Genomic DNA, 26767 nt, shown 5'->3' on the forward strand with positions numbered 1-26767 from the left:
GGGTTTGCAAGTGCTATTTTTAATGGGAAGGTGTCTGGGTAGTTGACCCATTTGCTAAACATTAGAAAAGACTTTTACCAACAGCTAATTTTCAGAAGTGTGAAAGTTCTTGTGTGATCCTTATGTTGTTTTTGAAACACATGTTCACTTTCTCCTGTTGTACCTGCAAGGAGACACTTGCTTTTTTAAAAAAGTAACACCCCTATTGTAACAGAAGTGTGTGGTTTTGTGTGCAGCTGTTGCTACCTATCAGGTAGTGTACATAATCCCTGATGTTTCAAAGATAGGGCATAGATCTGCACAGAATTTGCATATGATTTGTGTCACGTGCAAATTTGTGTCCTTTTTGTAGGTGGAGTGCCTAAAAAATAAATATGTGTCCATAAAAATAATAAAAGGCACACAGAATGTGACTAGATAAAGCTTTTCCCTTCATATTATTTCCATATTAGAAAATATTTAACCTGTTGAACTCTTCTGCCTGCCACACAGCTATTAAAGACACAATAACCATGCTTTCCCCCTATGCCAACCCTAAACCAAAGCCTAGATAGCAATCCTATATTCACTTAACTTCAGAATAAGCTCCATTAAACCCAAAGACGTGCAATCTATAAATTTCAATGAAAGCAGCAATGTGTAGTAATTGTTTTACTGTTTTAACTGCTTTATTCTAATTGTGATAAATCATCAGTATCAAGATCAGGGCTTTTTTTCAGCTGGAACTCACTGGAACTCAGCTCTGGCACCCATCAGGTGGGCACCATTGCCATTCTAAGGGAACAAGGGAGGTGTTCATGGTGAGTTCCAGCGCCTCTTTTTCTAGAAAAATAGCACTGATCAAGATGATCTTTTGAAAAGCATATCTAATACAGGAAGAGGATGAGAGAAGAGATCCCAAAGATTTGAGCATTACAGAAGCACATTGTGAGGATCAATATATTTGCTGTTGCTTGTCAGATACTTTTAAAGGCAAATAGAGAGTTAGCTTATTTTCCAGACAATACAAATCATTATGCAAACAGAGGTTTAGGGGAATGGAGAACACTGGCATAATTGTCTTTGCAGGCATTGTTGTTACGTGGTGATGAATAAATCACCAGTTCCAATAGCCCTGTTGAACATCTTTTAGTTGTTCAAGCACGTTTACAAATGCTGCAAAGGACCTCATTTATTTTTCTTCATAAAATGCATGCAATATGTAACGGCTCCATTGTTTTTAGAATATTTGCAAAAACGATTATGCTACAGCCTGCCTAGCAAAAGGCTGGTAGGCCTGACAGGAGCAAACAGAACTTGAGAAGCACTGAAACAATGGGAAATGTTTTAAGAAAGAAAAATTAAGGTGAGTATTTAAACCAGAAAGTGCTCTTTTGCACTGCCTCTTACAGTTTGGAGAAATAAGCTCACAGCAGTAGAAAAGGACTGCCTTGTACAATGCTAGCTAGTCCGTGCTAGGTTTTATGTCTTCAGTTAAGTAAATGAGAATGAGGCTATGGGCATGGCAGGGTAGATTTAACTCCTCTCTCCCCCCAACCCCAATGATCCCCAGCTATATTTTTACTGATTTATTTAGATTTAGCCTAACAGTTTGGGCCAGGCAATAAGGTTAATCATTACCTCAGTTAAATTATTAAACTTTCATCGTGCTGTATTCCTGGCCAGCAAAAGCCAGCTTGAATACAAATGTCCTACCTTGCTTCCAAAAGATATGTGAAGTGACTCAAAATGCAGCCATGGGTCACATTCTAAAGCAGGAAAGAGGAAACATGGGTGATATCCAGTTAAGCAGTTCCGTAAATGCAAGAAGTTCAAGGACTTCCTTCCCCACTGCTTGTGCCCCTCTTCCCAAAACTACCACTCTGGAGGTTTCGGGTGGGGGAAACCTCAGAACAGGTACACCGGGAGGAGAAGAGAATAAGCTCCACTGTAATCAGAGGTCTTTCCATTGATGAAAGCACTGGCTGGTTGAGGCTGATGGGAGCTGGAGTCCCATTGGAATCAAGAGAGCCCCGTATTCTCTGTACCTGCCCTTAAAGGATTCTGTGAATTGTGGCCTTCAGCTTTGTAGATAATTGTAAGATTAAGAAGGGACAGAATTGGTAGCCTCATAGAGCAGGCGTTTCTTGTTAAAATGGATCTGCAGTGAAAATAGTGCGAAGAAGGGGAAAACACATTCGTAATAGCACTGTCAATAGTAAGTCCACTAGTTACAGCCCTGCCCCTGTGAAAAATTATAACAATTATTTGTAAAGCTTAGCATTTGGACAAAAAAATGAGGTTGTAACTCTAAACTGATAAGCAAGGAAAGGCAATCAAAGATGATGGAGCAAAGCAGCGTGCAGCTACATTAGCATGTAGTGGGGCTTTTCCTTAACAGCAGCACTTCCACCCTGGGTCACATGATTTTCTTGAGAAGCAGGTGAAAAAGTATACATTAGCTCCACATACCTGAAAGTACTGTCAATTTACTGTTAAAAGTCACGTTAACATTCACCATAATTTTGTGTCAAACAAGTAATTTGTACATGGGACTATTGGTTAGAGAACTAACGGCATAGCCTTAACACAAATGTTTCTCTTTTTAATCAGTTAATAATGCAAAGCAGCTGGTAACAACAGCAGACCTGCTGCTTTCAAACTCCACAGAGGCCTGCTTCTTAGCAAAGTGGTAATTGGCAAACTGGCTGTCAAGGAGAAGGTTTCTAGCCTAAGCTTCTCAGTATGTTAATTTGCTATGTGAGGAGACTGTTTTGGGTGGAAGTGTTCTATGAGAACCGCATGTTCAACAGTGAAGCCCAGTTCCAGGCAGTAGGTTTTAGAACCCAACTAGGCATGATGAGGCCATCTATCGTATGTCTGGCCAGTTTGCACATAAAGCAGAAACTGGGTGAGGGGCTGAGCTAACGAAATGCAGGAGATCAATTATATGCTAAGAATAAAAACAGCCCTGGCTACCTCTCTTCCCCTTAGTCGGTTTCTCCAGAACCTTTCCTCTGTTCTCAGCTCTGATACTGGCTCCTTTTATTGTTTAAGACACAACTTCATATTATAATGGGACAGAAATGTGAAAGGAATGCATGTGCAGCTATCACAGACTAGATTACCTGTGTGGTCCCTTCCAACTCTGTAATTCTATGGTTCTGGAATTGGTTCTATGGTTCCATTGTTTTGCAACAATACAGAACCCTGCTAACATAGATTTTTGTTTACATAGTTACTGAAAGGAAAACAAGTATTTTGCAAGGTATTAAGAATAAAATAGGTTTATTATCTCTTACTTTACATTATCAGGTTGGGACATTGGCAATGTGGAGGTCTGCGGTAGGATTCAAAGTTGTAAGTTCATTAGAATAAGAGAGACATACAGAATCATTGCATGCCTTTTCTGTATTGATTTGTACCTGGGTCCTCGGATGGGAACTTCTTTGCACAGATGGATAAAGAGGAGGGTTCACAGACGAAAGCTGATACACAGACTACAAACTTTACTGTATAACGAACACTTCCGACAATTCAGTCATACATTGAATTCATCAGACGACGGGATGAGCTTTAAAATTGATGCAACTACTGAAACTTTAACTTTGCTGTGAGGGTCCAATCAGCAAGAATCTTTCAAGCTCCATGAAAGCAGGCAGTGTTGTATCAATAGCAGCAATGGGATGTGTTGCTAAACATAAGGCCTAGTCCATATCTGTAGCACAATGAGGTGGCAGAGTCCTGAGCTATTAGCATAGAGTATACAACTTCAGACTGCTGGGGATGCTATCATCTTTTTGATCTTCAGTTTAAAGCGGGGGATAATGCTGCTCATTGCCCATGATAAAGAGATTGCTTGAAGGGTGGGAATCCTCACTGTGTTTAGAAAAATAGCATAGCAGAGGCCAGTCTCCCCTACGGTCCTTCTGCTTGTGCTGCTAGGTTTGTTTTTGTGTAACAGAACACTAAAACATCTCTCTTCCCTTTTCCACTGTCTGAAGTGATACAAACCACTCATACCACTTTAAGATCCAAGTACTTCATTTTGCTGCCTGTATAGACCAAGCCTAATGTTTCACCTTGGGAAACTCTGCACTTCAACAGAGTGGCTTGTAAATAATCTCATGCCTATGATAAGTAAGAAGCAACCCCAGGCAAGTAGGTGAGTAGAAAAATATGCTTCTATTTGAACCAATCTTGAAGTGATAATAGTGCCATGTTATTTTAAAATAAAATACTGGTTTTAAATTAGTAAATAAATATCCTTTCTGTAAAAGGAAGCTAAAGAAAGATCATTTACGGTATGTCAAAGGAATCTAATTTCTCACCTAAGGCCAGATGCAGAGAGCCAACACAACAGGAAATTGATGTGTCTAGGATCTTATATGACTGCTGTATTCTTCCATGCCCTGACCTGTGCCATCCCTTGGGACATGGGAGTGGTGCAGCAATGTGGATCATCAGCCACCCAGAAACCAATATTCAAAGTGGTGCTGTAACACTGCATGATGCTTCGTTGCAAAAAAGAACTGAGTGAGTATTATGGATTACAAGGAGAGGGCAGTTCCTGGAGAACATGGCATTTAATCCATCGCAGGGCTAACTCCAGCCACATTACCTTAGATATGGCAGTATTTTCATGGGACTGAACTGATACACAACCCAGTAAGATGGAATTTGCCTTCTTGACAAGCACAGGATAGTCCTAGAGCTCTGGCAGAGGGAAGCCAGTCTGTCTGCTGGTGCAGCTACAAACATCTCTACCACTGATGTTAGAAAGAATCTTTTAGAAGGTGGCTGCTGTGTTTTCTCTTTAAACATGAGTTTTTACTTTTTTTAAAAAAAGAGGAAAGTGTAATATGCAAGAGGCACACTTTTTTTGAGGAAAGCTCAAGGAAAGGGAAGTCACCTGAACCCTGCTTTAGAGATACATCCCATTTATGAGGTAATCGGATTCCTCAGACATCAGGGGCCGGGCTTTCTTAAGTTTCTGTCTCACTAACCGAAGTCTGCAAGCTACCATGAGCAGCAGCATAGCAGTGATGGCCAGCCCAAGAGCCAGAGGGAGGACAGCACCTTTGAAAGGGAAAGAAAGGAGCAGTTAAACAATGTTAACACTGGAACTAATCAAGAATGTGCTATATAAAGCCAAATAATTAATAATAATAATAATAATTCACCAGCATGTTAGTGTACATTTCTTCTAATACATACATTTTTGTATGCCGTTTTGCTGAATATACATTTTCCCCCCAAGCGATTTCCCCCCTAATATTTTTGTACCTTATTTTTCCTAACTAGCATTTTTGGTTTTGCACACTTTCCCCCTAATATACATAATTTTGGGTTGGAGAGATGCACCACAAAACTTGGAGAAGTGTGAATTTCAAAAGACAGCTGTCTTGTGGTTTGTGTGTTGCTTTGGGAACTGCAAAATACGTAGGTTTGCATTAAAATGTGAAATGAACCAAATTTATCTTTCATCACTAATGTCAACCCACTTAAAAACATTAGACACCGGCTGCTGTCCCAATTACTAGAAAAGGATTTTCTTAAAAAGTTAACAGAGGATGCTTGGTTTCCAGTAAAACAATTCCAAGTTTTGCAAGAGTGCCTTGCAGGTATGATGCTTAGTGCCGGGGGGTTAAGGGAAAGGAGCCAGGCAGCTACTATGAATTGTAACGGTGCTTTTCTCCCCTTGGGCACAAAAACATAACTTTTGCCTAGTGAAACTGTTTTAAAACAACCTTGCCATTTAGACTTTGTAGCAATATTACCATATGGTTGTCTGTGTCACTTTGATAAACAGGACGCTGTCGACCAGGGGTCAGCAAACTTTTTCAGCAGGCCACTGTCCCTCAGACTTTGTGGGGGGCTGGACTATATTTTGAGGGGGGGGGATGAACAAATTCCTATGCCCCACAAATAACCCAGAGGTGCATTTTAAATAAAAGGACACATTCTACTCATGTAAAAACATGCTGATTCCTGGACCATCTGCGGGCCGGATTTAGAAGGTGATTGTGCCGGATCTGGCCCCCGGGCCTTAGTTTGCCTACCCATGCTGTTTACTGTCTGAGCATGCACCTAGATAAAGCTTAGGCCAGTTTTCAACACATTTCTTTTTTATTTGCCATGGCTGCAAGTTACATCAGAATTTTGACTTCATATCTGATCATGAAAATTGGATCCTCTACTTCTAGGAATGTGGTCACATGAAATTTAGTGCTTAGGGCTATCAACGCTGCAAACAGCTGTACCTGCAAATAGGAAAACAGTGCTGCAGATTTCTCTCTCCTTGCCTTCACTCTGAAAAATATGGGCACACAACCTCCAAGCTGAAGGCTGATCTCCCCCTGTGTTCCTCTCCATTCTGAGCATTCTGCATGTTTAGCTGATCAATCTGCCCCTTTTTTTCTTATAATAGTAACACTTGCTTTACGCTTTTTGCATACTGGATAAGCTTTCAGGCTTTGGCATGGACACAGTACCCATGAGAACTGTGCAAAGCTGGCATTTGCTGCAAACTGGAAGAACAGGTTTTCCCTGAGGTCAATAGGAGGGAGAAGACTGCGTGTCTAAAATGCAGCTCATATGTTTCTGCAGTGTGGTTGTGCAAAAATTATGTAAGTCCGTATGCACCCTCACACAGGGGTCATTACCAGGAAATAAGCCCACCATTGCTTTTGTTATTTAAAAAGTTTCTCTTTAAGGTCCAGCTTGTTCTGCCTTAGGAAACTGTATAGATGGACTTTTCCTTAAACAAATCTTTGTCAGAAAAGAAGTGCACACCATCAATTGTCAACTGCTGTAAGAATAATTTGTGCTAACCTACATGTCATGGGGATGATACAGTGGTGCCCCGCAAGACGAATGCCTTGCAAGACGAAAAACTCGCTGGATGAAAGGGTTTTGCTGTTTTTGAGCTGCTTCGCAAGACGAATTTCCCTATAGGCTTGCTTTTTTGCAAGTTTGTTTCCTTTTTCTTAACACCGTTAATACAGTTGCGACTTGACTTCGAGGAGCAACTCATAGAACGCGGTGTGGTAACCTTTTTTGAGGTTTTTGGTATTTTTGAAGCTTTTCCAAAACTTTCCCAACACCATGCTTCGCAAGACGAAAAATTCGCTAGACGAAAAAACTTGCGGAACGAATTAATTTCGTCTTGCAAGGCACCACTGTATTATAAACCTGGCTGCCATATATTATCTCAGGATCATGCTGAGTTTTCTGCAGGACATCCTTCTGTCCTTGGGGGGAAGGACCGCATACCAGAAGCCCAATAGGTCAGGAAACCCATCTATTATCTACACTGAGGGCCAAAGCATATCTGTGCAGGGTGGGAGTTGTTTAGTTTTATGAAAAGACAAATTGCTGGCAGTGCTGGATTTAGGGTGGTGTAGACAGTTCCCCCTAACAGAGTGCCAAATTGAGGGGGTGCAAAATTGAGAAGATCCATTTGGGGGTGCCAAACTGTGGGCTCGTACAGGGCGCCATATTACAAAAGAAAGTCTGCCCCAAAGTCTGCCCCCATTGCTGGAATAGAAGGTCTGATCTGGAGCAGGATCCCACTGTTGGGGATAGGGGAGTTTTAACCCTTCCCCCAACTATGGCCCTGATCTGGATCAGGCCCCCCCCAATATCTTAAATCTGCATATGACAATAACGGTACTGAAATGAGTGGAAGCTTTCCCCCAACGCAAACTGCAGGTCAGTATTCCAGATCCGGATTGGGACAACTGTGAATAAACCACCCTTGCTGACCCAATCAATGAGATAACCATCATGCAGGGATGTTATTCCTATAGCTTGTGATTACTTGGTGATGCAAGTTGTTAAGATTGTATGGTTAAGGCATTTTGTTTTGTTTCTAATCAGTCCCACTCTGCACATTAATGGGAATTAAAACATTCAGTGACACCTAACTCTCTGAGTTTAAAAATACAGCATTGTAATTACCTGCTTCTGGAACCGGATGGCTCTTTTCGATGGGAGTGCCCTTTAACACCACAATGTTATTTTCATTTTTATAATCTGTGTCTTTCCCTGAGGTTTTAGAGTCTGTAAATATGGAGCAGGATATAGAGCTATAAGTCATATTCCATATACATAACAAATCATTTGCTTTACAGTCTGCCCTCCCTTCTATGTTTTTTTCAGTAACTACAGCACATAGAGTGCTATCATCGAGTAGAAGCATAGGGGCTCCTCTTCGGCATCTCTTAACAGGCTGCAGATGCATTAGGATTGTTCCTGGCTGCCACTGCATATTTCCTGTCTTCTAATAAGAGGATTATTCAAGCAGCTCCTGGGATTTCAAGGGGCTTATTCTGAGCTAAAAAAACAAGAGATTTTGCAGTTATGTTGTACTGCAATATTCCCCGCTTCTAAAAAAAAAAGTGACTGATTATTACCATGAGCTTTTACACATTCAGCAAGGCAGTCTGATTCTTGAAGGAAGTTGTTTTCATTGCCTTTGCAGCCGCCATAGACGAAATGTATGCAAGTGCCAGAAAAAGCATCAAAATGCCAGCGAGGGAAATGGCCATTGCAGGGGCCAGCAGCAGGAGGCACCAAGCACAGCTCTGCAATTAAAGCAGGAAAAAGAAACTATAAACATTATGTCTTCTAAAACATCTAAAAATAAGCCAGGGTTTAGCTTTTCTAAAGTTTGGTACTTATTGCATTAAGTATGTGATTTAATGGTTGTCACTATTTTATAACACTTCAGTTTCTTAACTATGAAACTGATTGATTTTGTTTTTGCTTTAACATGCCTGACTACTTCTGCTCTTTCCACATCAATGGCTAGAACTGTGTCCATCTCACGTTATTAATTGAATCACAGTAGAAAAGGCAAAAGAGTAATTGGCACGCAAAAGTAATCAGCTACGGAGACCATATGGCACCTATTAGAGCCAGATGCTGGGTGAAATGTGTGTTGGAATATGCAGCAAAATGCTAAGAGGTATAGGCTCAGGGTCATTTTGACAATCTTTCCCATGTCCAGGATGAAGGTGTATCATGTTACACCAGCCAAGGAAGACTTTCTACGTAGACCCTGCCACTCTGAATCTTGTGCAACACTATGTTTGATAATTAAGAAATGCGGAATACAGCTCTAAATCTGCACATGACACTAAGAGCTATCAGAATTAACCAGAGTGAGAACACTTTCTTACTCATAGCATACACAATGATAAATACCTCCATGATCAGAGATGTGTGGGGGAGGGAAAACAGTGTTTCTATGATCAGGCTCAGAACACGCAACATTTTCTTCAAATTTAATTGAGATCAATGGGCTTTAATTCTGCACCGGAGGGTGGTCTTTATTGTATGGCCTGTATTGGTTATAAGTGCTTAGGAAGAGGCATACTGAGAACTATACTAATGCTGCAAAACATGACATCAAACTTGCACTGTGGTGGCAGTGTGCTAATGTCAGAGATATTTAAGGTATATTCATTATACCTGGCATTAACCCAGTAATTTGTTTCTTTGGTCCTTGAGAGGATGATTTGTTGATCTTGTCTGCATCAGATGCTTGATTGCTTACAGTAGTTTTCTGGGTGATTTCAAATGCAAGTTCCTTGTTGACATCGTTAGTTTGTCCAATGCTGTTTTGCTGGATGAAGCTAGTGACTGGGTGAGTTATTGTCTTTTGTCCTGAAGTAACTGAATAAATTAAAACACAGACATTGTCTTTATGGGGTGTGCGTGTATGTTGTTTAAACACTCAAATAATCAGATGACTGACACTGAGAGTGCACTTTCAAAGGAGCTCACTTGCAATGCTGATCAGGAGATTGCTGGTGACAGCAAGCCCCATTGACATTTTCCATCTGCAGGTGTGGTTTGAATTGAAACCCCTCCTGTCAACAGACATTTTTCCTCTGCAAGTCTGTAGAGGAAGAATGTCCATTTGAAGGTGCATAAGTAAAAGATGCGTGTAAACTCAATGTGCTGTTTACTCACATTTCTGACAAAAAGCTTCATCAGACCCATCCAGACACTGCTCTTCTCCATCACAGGCATAGGTGATATCAATGCAGCAACCATCATCACAGAGGAACTGGTAGCGCGAACATACCCCAAAACATCCTGTAACAAACCAACTCTCAAGTTACATGAAAAGAGAACCACTAAACTGAGTTATTTAAAACTGGAAATGCTGAAATGGGAGTTACAGAAACTATACATTACGAGATTATTATACTGCCCTTCACCAAAAGTGGTTAAATAAATAAATAAATAAATAAATAAATAAATAAATTCTAAAGCCACTTACAAGCCTCCTTTGGCATTGTGGCATATAAATGAAATAATGATAAAGATAGCAGCAACAACATAATACATAATAAACAAAAGCATTAAGATAGCTCTTAATGGCACACCCTTCCCCCCCTCATCATTAGAGAGTAAGCTCTGTCAATTTCATAATTATGGGCAATATCAACATTGCACAAGTGTAAGTTTGCTTGTGCGATGAGACTTCTCATTCTCTTCTTCAGTTCACAGTGCTTGACAGATACCATGTGGTTGCAAAAATATTATTTCAACCGTTTTCTCACCTAACATGGAGTGACCCACTGGAAGTACGGTCACTGAGACATTATCTGAGCTTCTTTGGCCAGCTGTGTCTGTCACGGTCAGCTCCAGCATGTATTTCCCTTCTTGCAAATGAGAGAGCTTCAGAGTTCCGGGTTGTGGTACCTGACCCAAAGAAACCAAGGCATTAATTGACCAAGTCCTGCTCCTCACACCCTTGGTATTTTATAGTAACACAGTCAGAAGATCGCAGAATGCTACTGAATGAAGCCAACATCCATGCTTTGACACAAGCACAGACCTGAAAGTCTGCCAAGCAGCTGATAAGAATATATATATAGAGACTGAAATTGGAAACAGTGAGTAGTGGTAGTGTAAAAACGTAGTAAAGCTTCAGCATATTGGACCAGTGCTCTTTTGGTAGCAAAGAGCACAGGCCCAGAAAATAAATATTTGACCATAAGAAGTGCAGTGGTATCCTAAGAGTAATATCAAAAAATAAACAGAAAGGTGATCAACCCATTTCAACTTCTTCCTTCTTAATGAAGATTTCATGCCAACTGCAGGGCTAAATAATAAACCCAAACAGCAGGATTCCATATAAGATAATAGTAAACACATATTCATTCCCTTATGCATAATATGAGGAAGGAATGTTTGCAAGGCATGTTCATTTAAGGCTAAATGCCCATATTCTTAATATATTTGCAATATATACATACAGTATACGTATATATGTAGTAACCCAATTTCCTGACAAATACCAGCTTTGAGAAATGAATATCAACTAAACAGTCTACAGTCTCTAAAACATTTCATTTTGGCTTTTATCTGAATGCACTCTGAAAAGTTCACATTGTTATTTTTCCAACACCAGGACAAAATTTAGCAAATAATTAACTTGCACTGCAAAGTTATAGGTACCTTCATATCAACTGAAGGGGCACCTTGAAGCAGTCTCCACTCATACTGTATGATTCCATGGTCATCTCTACTTTCTCGGCCATCTAGAATCACCCAGTTAACGGGCAACTGAAGCATAATGTCTTTCCCTGCCTTGCTGAGAGGTGGCTCATCAGCTTCTAAATAAAAGAAAAGCAATCTGGTTACTAAAAGAAAAGAGAGCACACATCCCTGGCAAGTTTTGAGTTCTCTTATGGCACACAAGTGCCTTCACAGAAACACACTTGGATGGTGAAGGCACAGCACTGTGAGATGGGAAAGAGAAGGGAGGCAGGCATACTCATTGGACTGGAAGGAGAGGACTGAGAAGGCCACACAGAGATCCTACTCAGTTTTCATGCAGCCTTCATGGAACTTTTGAGGGCTCTCAATGCCTCTTTCTCTGGGGAAGCTGCTTCCACAGCCTCCCAAGAGGTGAAAATCCTCACTCTTTAATGGACAAACATAGAAGTCACTTGGTGCTGGTCCCTTGCCAGTCTGAGCAGAGGTGCAGTTGTTGCTGCAGCTGTTCACTTCTCCTCTTTTCCATTCCCTAGCTCTCTCTGCTAGTGAATGCAATAAACTTGTTGAAGAACAGAAGCAGAGGCATGGACCTCTCAGTCCAGGCAAGTTTCTCTCCCTGCTTCTTACCAAATTAAAAAGAAAGAAAAGAGATAGCTTGCCTGAGAGTACTCACATTTTTCTCTAGAACCTAAAGACCTTGGCTCTTACGTCTGAAAACTGGCTGTGGTTCACACCAGTCTTGTGAAAAAAACCACTCTGCTCATCATCAAGGCATTTTTGTCTTCTCAGCATTAGCATGCTTAAACTGCAACCTTTCATTTACTTGTAAGAGAGCAAATATCTTCTGTAAGTAATGCAAAATGAGTTGCAATAACCTCCTTGTGCTCTGAAAATGAAGGTAGAAAAGTGCCCTTCCCCAAATGCCCAAAGCTGCATGCATTTGCATGTTTGGAACTGCCAGACCTGCGTGTTCATGCCACTTCACTCATCACAGGATTTCTATGTGCAGAAATCGACAAATTGTGCAAACAAAGATTTTAACATTTGAAGATTCTGCTTGAGCAATGTCCCTACATATAAAGCAGTGATTCACTGCAGATCCCCAGTGTCTGCACATCATGACTGGCGTGTTTATAATGTGTTAATTTCTACATGGAAGTGCCTTGCGCAGAAGCAAGTGAGTCATGCTTCTGTAAGGGCTGCCGCCAATGACACAGACACTGTGTCATCCTCACCTGAGTGGGCAGAGAGTCTTTGACTGGGAGCTGCTTGACACCAATGCAAAAGCACTGCGGCTACGTGCTGAGGAAGGAAATTCATGCATGCCTTTGTGTGTTCATGAAGGACCTTAACAATATATTGGGTGGTATTCAACTAAGTTTTACTCTGAGTAGACCCACTGAAATGAATGAATATGGCTAAGGTAGGCTCCTTAATTTCAACAGCTCCACTCTGAGTAAAACTTAGTTGAATACCACCCAGAGAGTGATACTGAACTAAATCCTACTTGGCGCAGATCTAGTGAAATCCAAGGACACTTATTTCAATGGGTCTCCTCTAAATATATCTTAGCTCAGGGGTAGCCAAGGTGGTGCCCACCAGATGTTGTTAGATTCATCAGCCCCAGCCAGCACGAGTGATGGGAGTTGTAGTCCAGCAACATCCAGAGGATGTCATGTTGCTTACCCCTCAGTTGGATATCACCCACAGAATTGAGAGAGGAGAGGAGAGGAGAGGAGAGGAGAAGTGAGCGACACTTTTGCCACTTTGTCTGTCAGCTTTATGTATACTTTTCGAACAAGAGAAGAGGTTGGGCGAGAAGGAAATAAAAAATGGAGAAGCCCACTACCTTGCTCGCCATCCACCACTACATAGGCCTGTAATAGGGACACGGAGATGTTGTGAACAGCCCTGTGATCTGCAGGTGAAGAGTGGTATACTAACTAACTAACTAACTAACTAAATAATCAGTCAGTCAGTCAGTCAGTCAGTCAGTCAGTCAATCAATCAATCAATCAATCAAGGGGGCCCAGGCAGAAAAAGGGTATGGCACAAAGATGCACTCAGTCTGCCTGAAGCACAGTGGGTGCCTACATAATATATACTGTACAAAGATTCATCTCACTCCATCTATGGGGTCACCATAGGAGAAAGAGCTGCCCTCTTTCTGCCCCCCGCACCAACCGGCCCCTTCCTCTCCGCTGCCGACAGAAGCTCTAGTATGTAAACAAGGCCACCCTGTAGCAACTGCTATTTCCTTCTTGGTACAAGTCTAAGGTGAGCACCAACAGCCATGGCTCAGTTCCAGGCCTTAAACCGCTCCGTTTCCAAGAGCCTCCCGGGCCCCCGCAAAGCGTCTCGTCCCCACGCCCCCAACCAAGTGCCGGTCTCAGAGCGCCCATTGAACCAACAAACCCCAAAGGCCCCAAGGCGGCTGCCGCGGACAGAAGGCCCCTTCTTACCCGGGGCGGACGGGCGGCTGCTGGGCTCCAGGCCGTAGCTGCTGTAGCCGCGCTGCGGGGAAAAGAGGCAGACAGCGCGGCCGCGGTAGGTGCAGTTGAAGAGGTAGCAGCGCAGCGCGGCGGGCGACTGCTGCGGCTGCTGCACGACGGCCAGGGTGCATCGGGCTTCGGCGCAGCAGGCGTCCAGGCACTGCCTGGGCCCTGCCACCGAGCCCGGCGAGTCGAGGAAGGTGGCGCCCGCCGCGATGGAGTCCTTGGTGCGGATGATGGTGTCGGGCCTGGCCGAGAAGAAGCCCGACGGCCCGCCGTTGCCCCCGCGGCAGCGGCCTGCTGCCACCTCCGCCAGCTCGTTCCCGCCGCCGCCGCCTGGGGGCTCCTGCTGCAGCAGCTGGCGGCGGAACTCCTCCAGCAGCGACTCGACCCCGGACGCCGCCGCCGGCGACCGGAGCTGCCCCGACGCCCACCCCTGCAGCGGCAAGAGCAGCAGCGAGAGGAAGAGAGGCAGGCCCGTCGGGCCTGGCACCTGCGCAGCCATGGCTCCGAGAGGGCCGCAGCGAGGCCGGCCAGCGAGAGAGCCGATGGGACGCTGGGTGGGCAGGCGGAGAGCCCCGCCGCTACCAGAGCCGCCCAGGAGGCGGCGGAGGAGGCGGCGGCGAAGGGCGCCCCATGGTGGCCCCTCCCCGCCGGGGACGCGGAGGGAACAGCCCGGCTCCGATCAGCACCACCGAGCGCTGGACAGCTCCGAGGCGCACTCTGGCGCCGCCTTCTCCGAGCCTCCGCCCGCGCGCGGAAGGCGGAGGGCGACTCGAGGAAAGCTCCGCCCAGCGGCCGTCGATCCCGGCTCCCGCTTTCTCCGCTACGCCGTATGTTTCACGTCCGAAGGCGGAATTGTTTGGAGATGCGGGTCTGCTTATGCGCGAGAGCCGGCCGGGTATAAACGGCAAGTGGGATTAGCTGCTCGCGAATCATGCGCTTTGGTGCTTAATCTGCCCGGTTCCAAATGGATCGCTGGCTTTATGCACGCAACAAGTTGGCATGCTTCCAAAGGAGAACAAACCGAGTCTCCAAAAGCCTTCCAAAACTGCATCAAGCAGTATTTGATTTATTAATTTTATGTTTAACCAACCTTGCATCCACAAATGCTAAGGGTAGTACAGAACACAATGTAAACATAGGACAGAACACCTATAAACACCTCTTGCAGCAAATGGAATCAATGGGCTCATGGGCGTAGCCAGGATTTTTGTTAGGGGGGCAGGACTTTGTTAGAGGGGGCAGAACCTACGTGATTGGTCAGTTAAGAATTTCTATTGTTTTACTTGATGGGGGGGCAGTTGCTCCCTTCTGTCCCTCCTTGGCTTTAAAGTATAGGAAGAAATTCCTCACTACATAATTAATTCACCGCCAGCTGTCTTAATACTCGCCCTATGTTGTACTCTTGGTCATTTGTAACTGAGGATGAGATAGTTAGAGTTATGGGACTCAAGTCTGCAAGCAGGATCCCTAGGTAAGAAGAGAATGGAAATGCCAGTGGTCCAGCCTCTACAAATCATTTTGACTATCTAAAAGGCCTGTGCATTGATGGAATGGATGGCCTTATTCATTCACTCTGCATGAAGAGTTAACTCCTTTTATAATGTAGTGGAACACTCAATTATGTGAATTTTGTGAATTGGCATTAAAAAAATCAAACTTTTATCCGAGTTAGTCCATACTTCTCTTAGAAGAGGGAAAACAGCATCTGAATTTATACATGTGATAGAAGTTTATTAGACTAAACAAGCACCCCAGATGAAGCAATTTTAAAACATTTCTGAATGATACAGAGCAATAAACCTCTGAAGTAGCCATCAGTGCTTCTTTCCTTTCGTGCATCTCTTCCATTTACTGTAGTTCAAAATAATCTATCAAGAAGCCAAATGCCCATCTTGCTCTTTCCCCCTTGCAGTACTTGACAATAGCAACAGCAAAGAACACAGAGAAGATCTTCTTCTTTAGCAATCACTCGTAGCCAAGTAAGATTGTCTTCCATGAACATAGTCTTAACAGTGAGTCTGTAAGTGACTGTGGAGGCCAATTCTGGATCCACATGTCCTTCCACAGTGGGGACATAGCTTTTTGGGAGGGAGTTGATCACGGTGAGGGTTTTCCAAATGTGCTTGTTTCTCCTTTTAGCCCTGAGTTTGTGCTTCTTTAAAGTCCATGGCACCTTTGGTAAAGGTTGTTCTCCAACTGGAGTGCTCACAGGCCAGTATTTCCCAGTTATCAGTGCTTATACTACATTTCTAAAGATTTGACTTGAGAGCATCTTTAAACCTCTTTTGTTGTCCACCAGTATTTCACTTTCCATTCTTAAGTTGGGAATAGAATAGTTGCTTTGGAAGACGATATAATCAGGCATCTGAACACCATGACCAGTCCAATGAAGTTGATGTTGAAGAATCATCCTAGTGTTTATTGGTTTGGTATCCAATAGTTTGTTCACAGGCTGCAATAAAATAAGATAACAGATAGTTAGATGCTGGGATGCTTTTACTATGTAAATGCTTTCTGTACCTATGAATGAGTGCTCTTGGTAGATTGGTAGACTAACAAGATCCCCTTTTCCTTGCCACCTATAGCATCCTTTCCTGACTTGGCATTCAATGCATGGAAGTCAGAGTGGGGATAGAAGTTGCCCTGCTTTGAAGATGTGAGTGCCCAAGAGGCTTGCAACCCATCTATTGGGCTGCAGTCTTTTGCTTTCAGACAAGCATGGGAGCAGGGGTGTACCTAGGGGTTGGCCAGGTGAGGCCCCACTGAGGGAGCAGGTGCAGTGGGTGCAAAAATCATTCCTCTCCACTCTGGCTTGGAGTGTCTATGAGCCTGCCATACACTCAGACAGATAGACCAATGGAGGAGGAGGAGGGGAGGTGGAGCAGAGCAGACCCAACCCTGATGGCTGCGGTGGGTCATTGGCAGAGAGTGAAAGGCAATGAAAAGCAAACTTTTTGAGTTTCTGCTCCATGGTCTCTCCTCGCTTTGGAGGTGCTGATACAGCTCCTTCCCAAGGGTGCAAGGGAGCCTCGGTACCTTCCTAGGTACCTTCTTAGCCTCTGCATGGAAGATGGTGTTCCTCTAAGATATGAACTCATTCTTTTTTCAATGCTGTTGTTGTAACATAGTTTTCTTTGACTGTGTGCATGTGTATGTGTATGAGAGAGATAGAGAGAACTCGGACTGTGTGCGTTCTGAGTGATTTCTGAGTTAGGGGCAGAGTAGAGCTTGATCTGATCAACAAAATAATATTTGGAAATTCTTGGAAATTCCTTTCCTCACTAAAGTAGCACTCCAAAACCCCTTAATGCCCAGTTCTGCCAGGCTCACTCAGTCTCCCAATGGTGGCTGCCTGAGAATTTTCACATCTGAGACTGTGACATCACAAATGGTTAGAGAAGGGGCTAAGCGTTCCTAACTGTGAATATGTCTGTAATTATGCACAATCAGATGGACTTCTATAACGAGAGTAATTTTAGGTTTTCTTCAGAAGGTGGCAGCAGCTTACTACTTATTACAACAGACTTCTTGGGTGTGGGTTATTAAGATATCTGTCCCATCTTTCTGTATTAATTGTTGACTGATATTGCAGAATGAATAAAACATAAACATAAACCAGATTGCTTATCAGCTCAGTGGTTAAGTAAATTATTCATTGTCTAGCTCAAAATTCAGTTTTTTCAGAGGGATGTAAAAAGGGAATGAGAATGTAGAGGAAACTGCTGTTAATGTAATCTGTATAGAAATTCTCAAAAATCATAGTTATGATTCATTAGGCTGCTGGCTTGAGCACTCTGTAAAAATGTTGCTATTATAATCTAACTTCCATCTCCATCACTGGAATGTGCTCAGATTTATAATACAAATTGTAGGAGGAATTCTTTCTAACATGGCAGATTCCTATGACACAGATAAGAAGTTGAATATAGGCAATCCTTGTTTTGTGTGAGGGTTGTGTTCAAGACCCCCGTTTGTGTTGGTGGAGCACGCATGAGCCCGCCCCGCCCCTTTTTGTGACGTCTTTATGAGATTTTGTGGCTACTTCCAGATTCATTGATGCTAATTCCTGCATGATTGTGCATCATTCCGACACGCCTAAATCAGTTGTTCTACTTCAGAGCTACAGTAGAATAGTATCAAAGTGTGTATGTTCAGTTACAAGTTATACAGGCCCTTTTGATGAAACAAACCACGACAACTCAGTTTAACAAAACCATGTAACCAGAATTGCTGTGTTCTAGCCTGATTAGACCAATGCAACTTTAAAAAATAATAATCGTTTGGTATCCATAAGGGATGCGGGTGGCGCTGTGGGTAAAACCTCAGCGCCTAGGACTTGCCGATTGCATGGTTAACGGTTCAAATCCCTGCGGCGGGGTGCGCTCCCGTCGTTCGGTCCCAGCGCCTGCCAACCTAGCAGTTTGAAAGCACCCCCGGGTAGATAAATAGGGACCGCTTACCAGCGGGAAGGTAAACGGCGTTCCGTGTGCTGCGCTGGCTCGCCAGATGCAACTTGTCACGCTGGCCATGTGACCCGGAAGTGTCTGCGGACAGTGCTGGCTCCCGGCCTATAGAGTGAGATGAGCGCACAACCCTAGAGTCTGGCAGGGGTACCTTTACCTTATCCAGATCATATACTTTTACTAAATACTATGGCCAGACTATGCATTTGGTATAATGGGAAAATTATAGGGTTTTTAATAAGTGACTTTAATCTCATAAGCTCCTGAGCAAATGCAGGAATCACTGTAGCTTTCTTCTCCTACATATTAACGGACAGTGTGATACAAATACAGAAAACAAGACATGTTGTGTTAGAAAGCACAGAGTAGTTCAGCCTGGACACAGGCACAAATCTGGAGATTGTGCATTAGCTTTGTGGCAACGTACAGCCGAGCAAGGAGTGGTCTGTATAGGATCACTCATTAATCTATTTTACATTTGCTACACCTTGATGGGATTCAGCTTACAAACTGCTGCATCCAACATCTGATTCAGGTTAGGAAAGGTGTTGGCACCTGGGTATCTCATGGAGGCCCCAGAACCTTTGCTGCTTCCCCTTCTTGCTAAATCAGACTCCTCAGAATAAATTAGTCAGGTTGAATCTCAACCAGGGTTGGGGAACCTGCAGCCCTCTGGATGTTGCTAGAGTCCAGCTCCCATCATCACGCACCATTGGCTAAACTGGAGTCCAACAGCATCTGGGGCTCTAAATTGCATGGAATGGGAAAAGCTAGGAGCTTGTAGCAGAGGATTGTTCCTCTGTTTCCACTTCTTCCCTTCAGCCCTGTGTGCCCCTGTTAGGTCTGGGTGGTGTTGAAATCAAGAAAATTCACTACAATTAGCTTCAGACTTTAGAGATGTCTGGCAAGCTCAGAGATGCTAAGAACAGTTATACATGTAGGTAGTAAGTTAGCAGAAAGGATTCATTCACTTTGGGGTTTGATCCCCAAAGTGGATGAATCTCATGAAATCTATTTTTTAAAAAGCTGCACAGTACAGCTATGTTGAGGTTTTAAAAACAACAGGCAGGAAAAATCTCCTAATTTTTCTTCAAAATATTGCAAGCTAATTTGAATATAAATCAACACAAAAACAACATCTCCCCAACCTTCAGCAGTTATAGGAGAAGCCCCCTCTTCAGATTTAGATAATTGCTTCACAAATAGCAATAAGCTGTCACAGGTGCAAGACATTCATTTATATAAAATATTGTCATTTAAGTGTTTTTTTTATATCAGTCTGGATTATTTCTAAGGCTGTCTCTGGCCTTGAGTGCAAGTGGCACACACACAATCAGATTCTCTCTCTCTCTCTCTCTCTCTCTCTCTCTCTCTCTCTCCCTCCCTCCCTCCCCTTTAGCTTTCCTAATATGAATTAAATCAGAGAAAAGTGTGCAGAAGCAGTGTTTCCATCCCTGCTCCACCCCCCATATAGATTCTCTTCACCAACTACTTTTTTAAAAAAAAGCCAATTGTATGATATATTTTACTATATAGAGTGTGTGAGAGTGCAGAGATTGTTTCTCTGCCCAGATACTGCATAATTGACTGCACAGCATTCGGTAGACACCACGTGGCGTAAAAGATGAGTACAGCGAGGAACTGGTGCCAGGAGAAATCCCTCAAATCTTGTTTTTTAAAAAAGCAAATGGCAAATGGAAGAAAAGCAATTTATTTGAAGGGTTTATCTTTTAATTTGTCTGTGGCTTTAAGGGAGAAATTCACCCAGGACGGTGAATGGCCCTCTCATGCCAAAGTATGGCAAGTACCTGCTGAGAAGGTGGCCTCTGCTGAGTGAATGCGAGAACCGTAGGACAAGTAGGTCACAACGGATCGGTAGCGAGACAAACTTGGCACATGCAGATATGACTAAAATGGGGTCATGACCGCTCTCCTATCAACCGGAGGGCGCCCTTTGCATGGACGCTCGCAGCACCCCATCCCTGAGACAACGGCAGAAAGTTCCTGGTCCACCTCCCCATGTCATGGCCCTTTGAGGTTCCTGCCAAACCTCAGTTCTAATGAACCTATCTGTGGCAGGGGAAGGCAGAGCTCTTCGCGTAGTTAAAAGGGGTGGATCCTACCTGATAGCGTGCAGTCGGCTCCAGAGGTTCACCTTCCCTCCCCTCCCTTTGTTTAATGCTCTTTTATTACAGGTTAACTTCTTTTACAGGTATGCAGGCGCTGCTACAGCCTTAGGATGGTTGCTGTTAAGGGACCAGGAAGGAATTTCCCTGCATTGGCAGGTTTCACCTTCCCCATAGCAGATGCCACAACTTTAGTTTTAGGCCTTGGGTGGAATCCTTTAGTTTATCTTCCCTAAATGGGGGGGGGGTGAAGTGGTGATGTCCCTCCCCCCCCGTAGCTGTGATTCCAGGGTTCTCCGTTAAAGGGGCTAAGTTGGAGGGGAGTCACTGACCATACGTTGAAAGGTTGTCAGTGCACTCCCCAGTGTTGTGGTGAAATGGGCGCGGACACTCTGTAAACAAATGTCTTCCAGAGCCAGCCCACTTCCCAGACAGACCTGACTACCCTGATGTGCCCCAGATCCCTGGCTGGGGACTGGGAGGGATACACGCCCAATGGTCTTCCTACATCTGAAAGTTTAAATAAAGTTGTGGCCAGTTTAATCCCATAACATGTTGTCATGAGTCATTCATTTCTTCTGGGTGGCTCTTGGGGTTGGGGGTCTCCGCCTGGGCACGCAAAGCACACATATCCCACAACAAAATAATAATGGGGAACCACTCTCCTTCCTTATTGCTATGGCTGTGTCTTCTCCATAACTCTAGAGTTACTGGGAGACTGGGACCCGATTTTGCTGGAGCACACCCTGGTTTCTGAAAGTGAGGATCTGTCACCTGAGGCCTTTGGCTGTTCCAGCCAACAATAAATATAGCAGGATATTGCAATGCCTAATATTGTGGGGATGATAGTTAGGGAGAGGAAGGAGTCGGAAAGAATGTGGAGGGGGGATAGTGAAGAAAGGAGATAATAAAGGAGGAAGAGAGATGGATAGAGAGGAGATGACATGGGGCATTCTTTCCTCCATGTCCGGGTCAATGATTCCAGCAAGGACAACTTTATCTGTCATGCTGTAATACAGAAGTCTAGGCTGCAATACCGGGAAACAGAAGCAAGACAGTTCTGTACTTCCATTCTCTCTGAGAGACACATTCTCCATCCCTGACAGGTTGTGATCACTAGGAATGGATACACCTCTGGGAGCACATTTTCTCATCCACCTTCTGTTATCTTCTTTCTTTCCCAACATGACTCTGATCCCTTTATTTAAAGTTATCCCTCTTGAAATCTGTTGCTTTATGATAATCATTTCCCTTTCTTCACATGAAGTTTTAATCTTCCTTTGCTCTGTCTGATTTTTGTGATCTTTCCCCACAGCCCTTACAATTCTAACCAAGAGTATTGGCTTGTTTTGAGCTTTTTCCCCACTCCGTAACAAAATTTGAGACAAATAATGAATAAACCTGAAATGCAGCAAAGGGAATCTTCCTATACATTTTCTCTCTGAAAATTCAGGTGGTGCAATTAAAGTTGATTTGGCGCTCTAGCATGTCAAACTCCCCCCCCACCAAAAAAAACCCTACCCAGACTGTTTTGCAATAAAGAAAGTGACAACAATATGCACTTGTTCAATGGCTACAACTGAACCAGCTTGCACATTGGATATGATTGCTAGGTCCTCTCTATTTATCAGTGTTAGCTGCAAAATCTCAAATCTAGTATCCCATATGCCAGAGTTTGGGGCTGATTTGTGGTCTATACGCCTTATTTTATAGTGTAATCATTTAAAGCTTTGCTAGCTGTGTGTGGTGTTAGTCACATTTCTCTGAATTGTGGCCAGAAAAATCTTTATATGTTTTTATTCTAAATCAGGGTTTTTCCCCCCTTGAAATTTACTATTATGTTCTATCTGCGACTTTGAATGTATGAGAATGAGCCGTAATTGCAACACACAGCCACATTTTCCTCCAGTAAGAATAATTTGGAAGGAAAGGCATTTCTCTGGGCTTATCTCATGAAAACACGCCTACATTTCCACATGAAACAAAATAACAGTGGTCTTTCTTGTTCAGCTGACTCTTGCCAAATAATTAGATTACCGCTATCTCATTAGCATTGAAATGGCATCACCAAAGCACACAAAATGAATGTTTCTGTTCTTTTCACAGAGGGAATTTGGTGCATATTTGCCATCATTGTTCAACCATTTGTTGCTGCTGTTCTGCATTGATTCACATGCCTGATTTCAAGGGCAAGGAAACAGTGTCCATCTAGTAGATGTTATTGGACTACACCTGGCCAACTGTCACCATTGGGCATGCCAGCAGTGGATGATGTGAGTTGAGGTCCAGCAGCATCTTCAAGGGCATAGGTTCCCCACCCTTGCCTTATTTGCTAAAACTGTTCACAGCCCAATGGCACGTACAGGAAGTCCTGCGAAAGAAGATCAGCTGCACGGTTTTGGCATTGCCGGTCTTTACCATTGACATGACTGGGATAATTCCACACCTTTTCTCATTCTTCACTGTTCCACATGGTTGATGGAAGGAGAGGGTGGCCAATGCAGTCATCATGCCTTGCTTTCCAAGGTTTCCCTATGTTTTCCATAGATGCTTTTTCTGGTGAAATTTCTACCTGGATATACTTCCAGTGGCAGATTTATATACTTCATGCATTGATTCTGGCCACATTTCAGAACAGTCATTTATGTGTAAGTCCAATTGAAATCAATGGGACTAGAGAGAGGGAGAGGGAGGGAGGGAGAGAGTTGGCTTCTTGTCTTTGTGGAAAAACGTTCCCATAAACGTTCCTTTCCCAGCTATCCAATTATAATATTTTGTTAATGGGAAATTTGAGCTGTGCATGCCCAGTTTGTGGCATGGAATGCTAAGTGCACTGTCCTTTTTATGTCATAGGCAGGCACCCATAGTTAATGCCAGTAACACTGATGTACCCAACACAGTGACCTTTGTTTCTGGCTGGGAGAGGGGTGGTCTGAAAATTGGGAGTAGCGGTGATCACCGAATTGCCATGGTCAGAGTACCAGTGGCAAAGTTTGCTCTTATGTGCCAGTCCCCTCCTCTGCAGGGTTAGAGATCCCATTAAAATGGTCAACCCCAGACACTTATGGACTCTGAGGGACTCTCTCTCTGAGGGAGAAAAGAAAGGTCATAGATGCAATTGCTCCTGATTGTCCTCTCTGATGAGTCTGGAAGGCTCCCTGGTTTGGTGGTGAACTTCAGGCAATGCTGTTGCATTCAGGTCCTGCTTGTGGGCTTCTCGTAGGTACCGGTTGGCTACTGTAAGAACAGGATGCTGGACTAGTTGGGCACTTGGCCAGATCCAGCAGGATTTTCTTCATATTCCTGTACGTATTTAAGAGTGTTGTACTGCAACAGTATGTGAGTTATTCTGTGTCATTAAGTGAAACTTGTTGATTAGTTCCCCATTGCCCTATCACTCAGAAAACCTGCTGAAGGAATGTTCCATCAAGGAATAACTAGATAACATTGGTGTCTTTTTTATAGACAATAAATGGATATGCACATTAGCACCAAGCTGTCGCAACATTCTGTGCTGAAATAGACTGAACCATGATGCAAGGACTACAATTTAGTACATATGCAGTTGCAGGCAGCTTAGTCATAATGTATGATGCACCAATACACACACGTTTCAGATAGAGCAGTATATCACAAAATGATTAGGCTTTGGGTGATAAACTGCATCATTTGTTCTCTTTGCAAAATGGAAGAGTGAAGTCCTTTCTGTGGAATTAGAAACGTTGTGTCTTGAGTTATTTGTCAGGGATTGGTGAAGGAAAGTTGGGATTCATTGAATCATGGGAGATAATAGGTATTGTCTTCCATGGAGAAATAACTAAAGACTTGGTCAGAGTGAAGGAGCTTTGTTAAGCATAAAGGTCAACATGTGAAGTTTCATTTGAGTCAGGGTTTAGCCTTGAAACTTGTTACCACTGTTGGGATTTAACACTGGAAAAAAATGTGGAAAAGTACTATCGTGCCTCTGAGCACATGCAGAGAACTACAGACTTAGGATGAGATTCAACTAAGTAGTAGTAGTTGTTGTTGTGTGTAATTTGGTTCACTTATGAAACATGAATTACCCTCTTCTCCTCCCCCTGCACCCTCTGTGTGTCCCCTAAATCTGCTTAGGAGTGTTGGGGGGGACGACTCAGAAGAGTTTTAGGGTGTGTGTAGGTGGGCCACACAGGGAGAGGAGAGGGTGGAAAAGTCTCATTGTGCAAGCAGACCTCATTCCCTGTGTGCATTCCCCACTTAGTGCTATGTTGAATTCCACCCTAACCTTTTAAAAAAGGAATGCTCTCTGGATTCTACAGCCCCCATTTAACTCCTTCAGAAGTCACATCTCATGACTTTAGTGAGCTGTACTGATTGACCATTGAAGAGCAGAGTATACATTTTTAATAATAACATTAATAAATAAACTATTGATCCCCTCCAGGCTGCTGAACATGTGGGTTCCTGGAGCCCTTGATTCTTTCTTTACTGCAAGTATAGTGTGGCTCTTCTCTTTATTCAGGCAAGAAGAAGGTTCTACTTTAACAGTGTTAATGTCTTGTGTCTTGTATTGCTCAGGGTTCACATGGCAATTCTGTGGCATAATGGATGGATCATAGAATCATAGAGTTGGAAGGGACCATGAAGGTCCAACTCCCTGCAATGCAAGAAACTTTTGCCCAACTTGGGGCTCAAACCCACGACCCTGAGATGAAGAGTTTTATGCTCTAGTTGGATGACAAGTAAAGTAACAACGGGGGGCTGAGAATGAAGTGGGAACAGGTGAGACCATGGAGAGGGAGGAGAACTACAGACCAGCAGAGAGACCCTCCACTGTTGGAGAGGGACCCTATGCTTGATCAGAGGACACCTGTCTGAGACCTTCCTGCTTGTTGGATTGCATTCCAAGCCAGTGGACTGAAATAACTTCATCCTAGTAATTTTTATTGGGAATGGCTCATGTCTTGTACAATTTAACTATCTACCTCTGATGAGGGGGTGGTAGTATTTGACTACTAGAGCTGGGCATTGCAGGACCCTGTGACTCAGAGGAAGTTTGTGTTCTGTATTTCTTGCCTGACTTAACATCTGATGTGTCAGATTTGCTGAGATATATCATTGTCATAACTGCCACACCGGCACCTGTGGGTTCTTAACCTACAAGTCTGAATGCATCAAAAATGTGGTTTTTTTCCTACATTGCAGGTGGTTAACATAATTCACCATGCCTTATAAATTTGCTAGTCTGTTTTTTTCCCCTTCAGGAAATCTTTTTTCCCCGTGATGTACAGAGTCTAAAAACCACCCAAGAACCTCTCATGCATCCTCATCCATGGCTGATGCACCCCCCCCCTTGGTGTTTCATGTGTGGATGACCTGGGCTCTGTGCTTGGACACCAGTTTGATTCGGCCTTTGCTGAGAAGCTCCTTGGCCAAGGAGCCTCAAATCTGCAGCCTTTCAGAGACCACGGCAGGTGGGATGAGTTTGTAGTCTGGCACCTCCTTGCGTAGCTTGTCGTAAGTAGCTTTGTCAAACCAAACAAGGTTGTTCAACTTGTCTCTTACTTTCCCTTTAGACCACTTCTTCTTCTTGGCTTTTCCACCGGACTTGTTGATGGGGTCCTTGTCCTTCTTGGCTGACTAGCCCACGTCCTCCTTCTTCTTATCATCCTTTGGAGGCATGGTACTGTTGGAGCGGCTACCATAGCTGCTTCTCCCTAGGTGATTTCTGGCCAGAAAGCTTTGCTGGTCTCTATTGAGGCAGGACAAGAGAGAGGCATTGGTCTGGTGCCAGATGGAAGCCTTGGAGGAGACGGGGAGGGGAAGCAGCAAGCCACCAGCCTCTTTGCCAACCAATGAGACGATCCATGCAGTGGTTACAGTGTGAAGCTACCGATGCTGACTTGGGGGTGGAGATGACAGCAAGTTGTCTTTTGAATTTCATACAGGTAGACAAATCATAAAGAATAACTTCTTGGCATTTGTAACAAAAGATCTCTGTGGGCAAAAGGTAAACGGGATAAAACGAATAGCAGTTCCAGGTGAACGGCACACACACACACACATTTCAGCACCCAACAAGAATGTAAAAACTTGGTTTTGAGAAATGCTGTACATCTGCTTGCCCCAAGGCCTAAGCTAAGCTGATGTTTAGCTAAGGAAGGCTAAGAGGAAGCAGACTCTGGTATCAGCATGTGTTTTA

General features: G+C 43.7%; 1 protein-coding gene and 1 pseudogene across 2 annotated transcripts; both read right to left on the bottom strand.

The window, feature by feature from the left end:
• Positions 1-3250: 3250 nt before the first annotated feature.
• LRP11 (LDL receptor related protein 11) lies at positions 3251-14876 on the bottom strand. Its single transcript, XM_083496527.1, has 8 exons — positions 13962-14876; positions 11458-11615; positions 10557-10698; positions 9961-10086; positions 9457-9660; positions 8397-8567; positions 7942-8043; positions 3251-5058 (listed from the first exon to the last, which is right to left on the bottom strand). The coding sequence occupies exons 1-8, from the start codon at positions 14494-14496 to the stop codon at positions 4904-4906; spliced, it is 1593 nt and encodes a 530-aa protein (XP_083352653.1). The 5' UTR covers positions 14497-14876; the 3' UTR covers positions 3251-4903.
• Positions 14877-25881: 11005 nt separating this feature from the next.
• Positions 25882-26276, bottom strand: LOC310702465 (small ribosomal subunit protein eS25-like; annotated as a pseudogene). The gene has a single exon. The product of its transcript is annotated as a small ribosomal subunit protein eS25-like (transcript).
• Positions 26277-26767: the final 491 nt, after the last annotated feature.

The sequence above is a fragment of the Podarcis liolepis genome, assembly GCF_965112155.1.
Source record: "Podarcis liolepis genome assembly, chromosome: 3".
In the NCBI taxonomy this organism is placed as follows: Eukaryota; Metazoa; Chordata; class Lepidosauria; order Squamata; family Lacertidae; genus Podarcis; species Podarcis liolepis.